Here is a 9,305-nt window from a genome sequence, read left to right as displayed (position 1 = left end):
CCCCCATCTACTGTCCGGAGAAGTCTGGAGGAAACCAGTGGGACCCAGGTACCCCATCTACTGTCTGGAAAAGTCTGGAGGAAACCAGTGGGACCCATGTACCCCCATCTACTGTCCGGAGAAGTCTGGAGGAAACCAGTGGGACCCAGGAACCCCCATCTACTGTCCGGAGAAGTCTGGAGGAAACCAGTGGGACCCAGGTACCTTCATCTACTGTCCGGAGAAGTCCGGAGGAAACCAGTGGGACCCAGGAACCCCCATCTACTGTCTGGAGAAGTCTGGAGGAAACCAGTGGGACCCAGGTTTCCCCATCTACTGTCCGGAGAAGTCTGGAGGAAACCAGTGGGACCCAGGTACCCCCATCTACTGTCCGGAGAAGTCTGGAGGAAACCAGTGGGACCCAGGTACCCCATCTACTGTCTGGAGAAGTCTGGAGGAAACCAGTGGGACCCAGGAACCCCCATCTACTGTCTGGAGGAAACCAGTGGGACCCAGGTACCCCCATCTACTGTCCGGAGAAGTCTGGAGGAAACCAGTGGGACCCAGGTACCCCATCTACTGTCTGGAGAAGTCTGGAGGAAACCAGTGGGACCCAGGTACCCCCATCTACTGTCCGGAGAAGTCTGGAGGAAACCAGTGGGACCCAGGTACCCCATCTACTGTCTGGAGAAGTCTGGAGGAAACCAGTGGGACCCAGGAACCCCCATCTACTGTCTGGAGGAAACCAGTGGGACCCAGGTACCCCCATCTACTGTCCGGAGAAGTCTGGAGGAAACCAGTGGGACCCAGGTACACCCGTTTACTGTCTGGAGGAAACCAGTGGGACCCAGGTACCCCCATCTACTGTCCAGAGGAAACCAGTGGGAACCAGGTACCCCCATCTACTGTCTGGAGGAAACCAGTGGGACCCAGGTACCCCCATCTACTGTCCGGAGAAGTCTGGAGGAAACCAGTGGGACCCAGGTACCCCATCTACTGTCTGGAGAAGTCTGGAGGAAACCAGTGGGACCCATGTACCCCCATCTACTGTCCAGAGGAAACCAGTGGGAACCAGGTACCCCCATCTACTGTCTGGTGGAAACCAGTGGGACCCAGGAACCCCCATCTACTGTCCGGAGAAGTCTGGAGGAAACCAGTGGGACCCAGGTACCCCATCTACTGTCTGGAAAAGTCTGGAGGAAACCAGTGGGACCCATGTACCCCCATCTACTGTCCGGAGAAGTCTGGAGGAAACCAGTGGGACCCAGGAACCCCCATCTACTGTCCGGAGAAGTCTGGAGGAAACCAGTGGGACCCAGGTACCTCCATCTACTGTCCGGAGAAGTCCGGAGGAAACCAGTGGGACCCAGGAACCCCCATCTACTGTCTGGAGAAGTCTGGAGGAAACCAGTGGGACCCAGGTATCCCCATCTACTGTCCGGAGAAGTCTGGAGGAAACCAGTGGGACCCAGGTACCCCCATCTACTGTCCGGAGAAGTCTGGAGGAAACCAGTGGGACCCAGGTACCCCATCTACTGTCTGGAGAAGTCTGGAGGAAACCAGTGGGACCCAGGAACCCCCATCTACTGTCTGGAGGAAACCAGTGGGACCCAGGTACCCCATCTACTGTCTGGAGGAAACCAGTGGGACCCAGGTACCCCCATCTACTGTCCGGAGGAAACCAGTGGGACCCAGGTACCCCCATCTACTATATTATAATATAATATACATTATTATACTTCCTATAACAGATCAGAGACGCTCTTTTCAAACACGACGCGCTAACCTGGGAAATACAATTGCTGTGTGTGCGGGAACGGGGGGGGGGGGACAGGGGGGGGACAGGGACGGGGGAGGGGATCCTAATGATCAGAAGATGATAAATCACCGATCGCGTCCCGGAGGAGTTTGATCAGAAATGATAAAATACGAGGCGGCGAGGCCACGCCCCATTCCTCGGAGTCGCTCGTGTTTTTTTGCTCTCTCCAGTCACAATAACAGCGGGCGACTTTTTAATAGCTATAATGGCGCGTTTTTCATCACGTGACATCAGACGCGTCCCGCGTGGCACAATAGCCGGCGAGGATAAAAGGAGGGGGGGGGGAGAACCAACGCGCCTTCCTATAATGGAGGACGGAGGTGGCGGCAGCGCGGTCACCAGTCACTGAATGAAGAAAAAGAAACAAAAATAACAATAATAATAAAAAGGTTACATAGTAACACGCCCGCTTCTGCTTCGCTGCCAATCAGACTTTCCAGCCCGACAGAAAACCGGCCAATGAACGGCCAGAAGTACCGCCCCCCCCCCCCTTCCCCCCGAGGGGTTCATTTTTTAACCACTTACTTCCAGGAAAATCATATAATATTTCACTCTCATGTGATAATCAACATTTTTCTTTCTAGAAAATTACTTAGAACCCCCCAACATTATATCGTTTTTTTGGAAGCAGAGGTCCTGGAGAATAAAATGGTGGCTGCGGCCATTTTTTTAGATCACGCCATATTTGCGCAGTTGTTAATCAAACACAAATTTTCAGAAATATATTTATTTCAGTGCCCCAAAAAAAATTAAAGCCATAAAATACAAATAATAAGTTGATCAAAAGATGCAAAGAACAGCGCCGTTCACCTGAGAAATAGCGACAAACTACAGCGCCTAAACGTCTAGAAGTAACGTAAAAAGCCTTGAAGAGTTCATTGTGAATGGTGGCCCTAGAATTAGCGCTCTCACTCCAATGTTCACGGCGACAGGGTGTAAGAATGATTACGCTGAACAAACAATGAAAAGAGGAATAACCCCTAAACAACCCCTAAACCTTGTGGACGGCCTTCCCATAGACACACCCCTAAACCTTGTGGACGGCCTTCCCATAGACACGCCCCTAAACCTTGTGGACGGCCTTCCCATAGACACACCCCTAAACCTTGTGGACGGCCTTCCCTTAGACACACCTCTAAACCTTGTGGACGGATCTTCCCATAGACACACCCCTAAACCTTGTGGACAGATCTTCCCATAGACACACCCTTAAACCTTGTGGACGGCCTTCCCTTAGACACACCTCTAAACCTTGTGGACAGATCTTCCCATAGACACACCCCTAAACCTTGTGGACGGCCTTCCCATAGACACACCCCTAAACCTTGTGGACGGCCTTCCCATAGACACGCCCCTAAACCTTGTGGACGGCCTTCCCATAGACACACCCCTAAACCTTGTAGACGGCCTTCCCATAGACACACCCCTAAACCTTGTGGACCGCCTTCCCATAGACACACCGATAAACCTTGTGGACGGCCTTCCCATAGACACACCCCTAAACCTTGTGGACGGATCTTCCCATAGACACACCCCTAAAACTTGTGGACCGCCTTCCCATAGACACACCCCTAAACCTTGTGGACCGCCTTCCCATAGACACACCCCTAAACCTTGTGGACGGATCTTCCCATAGACACACCCCTAAACCTTGTGGACGGCCTTCCCATAGACACACCCCTAAACCTTGTGGACAGCCTTCCCATAGACACACCCCTAAACCTTGTGGACCGCCTTCCCATAGACACACCCCTAAACCTTGTGGACGGATGTTCCCATAGACACACCCCTAAACCTTGTGGACAGCCTTCCCATAGACACACCCCTAAACCTTGTGGACAGCCTTCCCATAGACACACCCCTAAACTTTGTGGACAGACCTTCCCATAGACACACCCCTAAACCTTGTGGACGGATGTTCCCATAGACACACCCCTAAACCTTGTGGACCGCCTTCCCATAGACACACCCCTAAACCTTGTGGACCGCCTTCCCATAGACACACCCCTAAACCTTGTGGACCGCCTTCCCATAGACACACCCCTAAACCTTGTGGACGGCCTTCCCATAGACACACCCCTAAACCTTGTGGACCGCCTTCCCATAGACACACCCCTAAACCTTGTGGATGCCCTTCCCATAGACACACCCCTAAACCTTGTGGACAGACCTTCCCATAGACACACTCCTAAACCTTGTGGACGGATGTTCCCATAGACACACCCCTAAACCTTGTGGACAGCCTTCCCATAGACACACCCCTAAACCTTGTGGACAGCCTTCCCATAGACACACCCCTAAACTTTGTGGACAGACCTTCCCATAGACACACCCCTAAACCTTGTGGACGGATGTTCCCATAGACACACCCCTAAACCTTGTGGACCGCCTTCCCATAGACACACCCCTAAACCTTGTGGACCGCCTTCCCATAGACACACCCCTAAACCTTGTGGACCGCCTTCCCATAGACACACCCCTAAACCTTGTGGACGGCCTTCCCATAGACACACCCCTAAACCTTGTGGACAGATCTTCCCATAGACACACCCCTAAACCTTGTGGACAGACCTTCCCATAGACACACCCCTAAACCTTGTGGGCGGCCTTCCCATAGACACACTCCTAAACCTTGTGGACGGCCTTCCCAGAAGAGGTGAAGGTGTTATAGCTGCAAAGGGCGGAGCCAACTCAATATTGAACCCTCCGGACTAAGACTGGGGGGTCATTAAAGTTCATGTGTGTGTAAAGGCCGGCGTCCCAATACTTTTGGTAATATAGTGTGCTGTGTATATAGACACATTGTCTTTGGTGACTCCGGATTGCCGTGGTTTCAGAGAGAATGCGGAGGAATCGTCGGTCGCGTATTGCGATGTGAAGCCACGCCCACAAATCTTCTAATCTTTTTCAGTAAATCACAAAGAAGATTCCTTTGACTTCCGTCGGCAACTTTATTCCTCGGGGTCTGATTACCATAAAGAACTTTCAGCGCATCAAACTGCCGGAATTTTCCGCGACAAGTTGTCATCGCCGCGTTGCAGTCAAACTGCTGTCAAGAGTTTGAAGAAAAAAAAAAAAAAAGAAATAAAAGAAAAGAAGATTTTGCAACAAAAGAGACACAAAAGGTACAAAGAATCGATGTGATCCGCGTCTGTGACAGAAATTCCACGGCGTTCAGTCTGCTGGGTACAAAAAAAAGGGACGTCACTGGGAGCATGATTGTACAACGATGGAGAAGAAATCATTGACCGGATACAGGAGGCGATATCAAAGGAAGGGGATTGCTGGCCAATCGCAGGTCACGTCTCTCGAGCCGCCGTTATCTCACTTTTGTTTTAAAGTAATAAAAACACTTTTGTAAATTCAGCCGAATACAGAAGGAAGTCTCCAGTGTGAGATCCACCTTCCATCTTTTTCCTGGAACTCCCCTCTGTGATCCATCCATCCATCCATCCATCCATCACATAAACCTGCACCGCTTTCCCGAATAACAAAGACCTGCTGACCGTCCAGACTAAAGGTCATCCTCTCTGTCTCCACACTGACCACCAACACAGCCACTAAAAATGCCCATCATCTAACCCAACCAGCCATACATCCAACCCACCCACCATCCAACCCAACCACCATCCAACCAGCCATACATCCAACCCAACCACCATCCAACCCAACCAGCCGTACATCCAACCCACCCACCCACCATCCAACCCAACCAGCCGTACATCCAACCCAACCACCCACCCACCATCCAACCCAACCAGCCATACATCCAACCCAACCACTCACCCACCATCCAACCCAACCAGCCATATATCCAACCCAACCACTCAACCACCATCCAACCCAACCACCCATACATCCAACCCAACCACCCACCATTCAACCCAACCAGCCATACATCCAACCCAACCACCCAACCACCATCCAACCCAACCAGCCATACATCCAACCACCCAACCACCATCCAACCCAACCAGCCATACATCCAACCCAACCACCCACCATCCAACCCAACCAGCCATACATCCAACCCAACCAGCCGTACATCCAACCCAACCACCCACCATCCAACCCAACCACCCATACATCCAACCCAACCACCCACCATTCAACCCAACCAGCCATACATCCAACCCAACCACCCAACCACCATCCAACCCAACCAGCCGTACATCCAACCCAACCACCCAACCACCATCCAACCCAACCATCCGTACATCCAACCCAACCACCCACCATCCAACCCAACCACCCACCCACCATCCAACCTAACCAGCCATACATCCAACCCAACCACCCACCCACCCACCATCCAACCCAACCAGCCATACATCCAACCCAACCACCCACCCACCCACCATCCAACCCAACCAGCCATACATCCAACCCAACCACCCAACCACCATCCAACCCAACCAGCCATACATCCAACCCAACCACCCAACCACCATCCAACCCAACCACCCGTACATCCAACCCAACCACCCACCATCCAACCCAACAAGACATACATCCAACCCAACCACCCAACCACCATCCAACCCAACCACCCGTACATCCAACCCAACCACCCACCATCCAACCCAACCACCCACCACCCACCATCCAACTCAACCAGCCATACATCCAACCCAACCACCATCCAACCCAACCACCCACCCACCCACCATCCAACCCAACCAGCCATAGATCCAACCCAACCACCCGTACATCCAACCCTACCACACACCATCCAACCCAACCAGCCATACATCCAACCCAACCACCATCCAACCCAACCAGCCATACATCTAACCCAACCACCATCCAACCCAACCAGCCGTACATCCAACCCAACCAGCCATACATCCAACCCAACCAGCCATACATCCAACCCAACCACCCACCCATCCACCATCCAACCAAACCAGCTATCCTAACCAAATACTGTCCAACCCACTCATCCAACCTAACTACCTACCATTCAACACAACCAGCCACCCATCCATACAAACCAAAAAAACACCATCCAACCCAACAAGCCACCCATCCAACCCAACAAGCCACCCATCCAACCCAACCAGCCACCCATCCAACCCAACCTGCACCACTTTCCAGAATAACAAAGACCTTCAGACCATCCTAACTAAAAGGTCATCTTCTCTGTCTCCACACTGACCACCAGCACAGCCACAAAAAATGCCCATTGTCCAACCCAACCACCTATCATCTAACCCAGGAATGGGCAAACTACGCGGGCCGTATACGGCCGGGCGGACCCTTTAATCCGGCCCGTGGAGCGCTAGCTAACGGCATGGTAGTGGCTGGGCCGGCCAGCAGCTAGTGGGGGCAGGGCCGTGGGCAGAGTACGGATTAATACTGCCTTGTATCAGGCAGGGTAAATTAACAGGGGGTACATAACTAGGGAGGGGTATGCCATCAGGGTACACGTAGGCTGGGTAATGTAACTGAGGAGGGCTAAGCTACTAGCAGACAATATACGGGGGTAATATAACTTATATATTACCCCTCACTCTTGTATTATGTCTCCGATAGCCCTCCTCAGTTATATTACCCCTGTGTAATGTACCCTGATACCCATCAGTTATGGAAGTATAACTGAGTGGTATCAGGGTAAATTAGACAGGGTGGGGTAATATAAATAAGGGGTATCAGGCAGGTACATTATTATACAGGGGTAATAACTGAAAAGGGCTATCGTGGGACATTATACATGGGTAATATAACGTTTTGTAAAATAACTCTGTTTATGCTTTTCTACCTTAAATTAATCTAAACGTTTAATGTTACAAATTTAAATTTAATTTATATTAATTCACACATACACACCGTCCATCTACTCTTGGTCCGGCCCCCGGGTCCAATATATGAACCCATTGCGGCCCTCGAGTCAAAAAGTTTGCCCACCCCTGATCTAACCCAACCAGCCACCATCCAACCAAACCAGCTATCCATCCAACTCAACCACCTATTACCAAACCCAACCAGCCACCCATCCTAACCAAACAAACTCTGTCCAACCCACTCATCCAACCTAACCACCTACCATTCAACACAACCAGCCACCCATCCATACAAACCAAAAAAACACCACCCAACCCAATAAGCCACCCATTCAACCCAGCCAGCCACCCATCCTAACCCAGACACACACCGTCCAACCAAACCTGCACTACTTTCCTGAATAACAAAGACCTGCAGGTCATTCTCTTTCCACACTGGCCACCAGCTGCAGCCACTCAAAAATGCCCACCATCTAATCCAATCAGCCACCCACCCAACCCAACCCAACCACCCACCCAACCCAACCCAACCACCCACCAACCTATCAAACCACCTAGCATCCAACCCAACCACCTATTATCCAACCAGACCAGCCACCCATCAAACCCAACCATCCACCATCCAACCCAACCACCTACCATCCAACCCAAGCACATACCATCCAACCCAACCACCTATTATCTAACGCAACCAGCCACCCATCCAAACAAAACAACCTCCATCCAACCCACTCATCCAACCCAACCACCTACCATTTAACACAACCAGCCACCCATCCATACAAACAAAAAAAAACATCCAATACAACAAGCCACCTATCCAACACAACTAACCACCTTCCAACCCAAACACACACCATCGAACCAAACCACCCACCAGCGAACTTAACCTTCCATCCAAACTTTCTACCAACCCATCCAAACAACCACCATCCAACCCAACCACCTACCATTTAACACAACCAGCCACCCACCCATCCAAACCAAAGAAAAAAAAAACATCCAACCCAACAAGCCACCCATCCAACACAACTAACCACCTTCCTTCCAACCCAAACACACACCATCGAACCAGACCACCCACCAGCCAACCTAACCACCCATCCAAACCTTCCACTCACCCATCCAAACCAAACAACCACCATCCAAACCACGTTAGTGTGCACATGCACCCCCCCCCCCCCACCCCCACACACACACACTCCCAGACAAAATGATTACTAGCTGCACCACTTTGTATCTCGACATTCCTTGTACAACTACATGACTTCTTTATGTTACCCTCATTCAACAAATTTAGGTTTATTTTTGCTGGTCAGACATTTAAGAGGAGCATTTGTGGGGGAAAATGAGGGACACAAGTTTTAGGGTCCAAATAAAGGAAAGTGAAAGCTGTGCTGACAGAGAGCAGAAGATCCCGGGCTTGAACTCGATTTAAATAATTGCACCGGCTGATGGCTTCAAAAAGGGAGACAAATGAATGCAGAGCAGAAAATTGGAAAAAGATTTATGGTTGTAATATTCAGATTTTCTAGCAGGCGCCATCATCCCTCATTTATCACACCGACCACTTATATAGCATAACAACCGCAATGGGGCTCTTAAGGTACCAATATGAGCCCCACTAGAGATGAGGTAAGGTTCAGGCTGAGTTTGGTTAATCGTTAAAGGATATGTAAACATTCAATTTTTTTTTTAAAACAAACATGTCATACTTACCTCCT

The 9,305-nt window shown here is 50.8% G+C and overlaps 1 protein-coding gene across 1 annotated transcript; it reads left to right on the top strand.

Annotated features, from left to right (window-relative positions):
- Positions 1–5,027: 5,027 nt before the first annotated feature.
- LOC120930253 (extensin-like) lies at positions 5,028–6,923 on the top strand. Its single transcript, XM_040341476.1, has 2 exons — positions 5,028–5,101; positions 5,312–6,923. Exons 1-2 carry the CDS (start codon positions 5,028–5,030, stop codon positions 6,921–6,923), a joined length of 1,686 nt encoding a protein of 561 aa, XP_040197410.1.
- Positions 6,924–9,305: the final 2,382 nt, after the last annotated feature.

The sequence above is a fragment of the Rana temporaria genome, chromosome 3 (assembly GCF_905171775.1).
Source record: "Rana temporaria chromosome 3, aRanTem1.1, whole genome shotgun sequence".
Classification (NCBI taxonomy): domain Eukaryota; kingdom Metazoa; phylum Chordata; class Amphibia; order Anura; family Ranidae; genus Rana; species Rana temporaria.
This window is presented reverse-complemented; position numbering and strand designations above follow the sequence as displayed.

What these genes read in the sequence shown, in the direction of transcription:
- LOC120930253 (XM_040341476.1), top strand. Translation starts at nt 5,028, where the DNA reads ATGGAGAAGAAATCATTGACCGGATACAGGAGGCGATATCAAAGGAAG. An exon ending in GCTGGCCAATCGCAGGTCAC is followed by an intron (nt 5,102 to 5,311) that starts GTCTCTCGAGCC and finishes CTGACCGTCCAG; the next exon opens with ACTAAAGGTCATCCTCTCTG.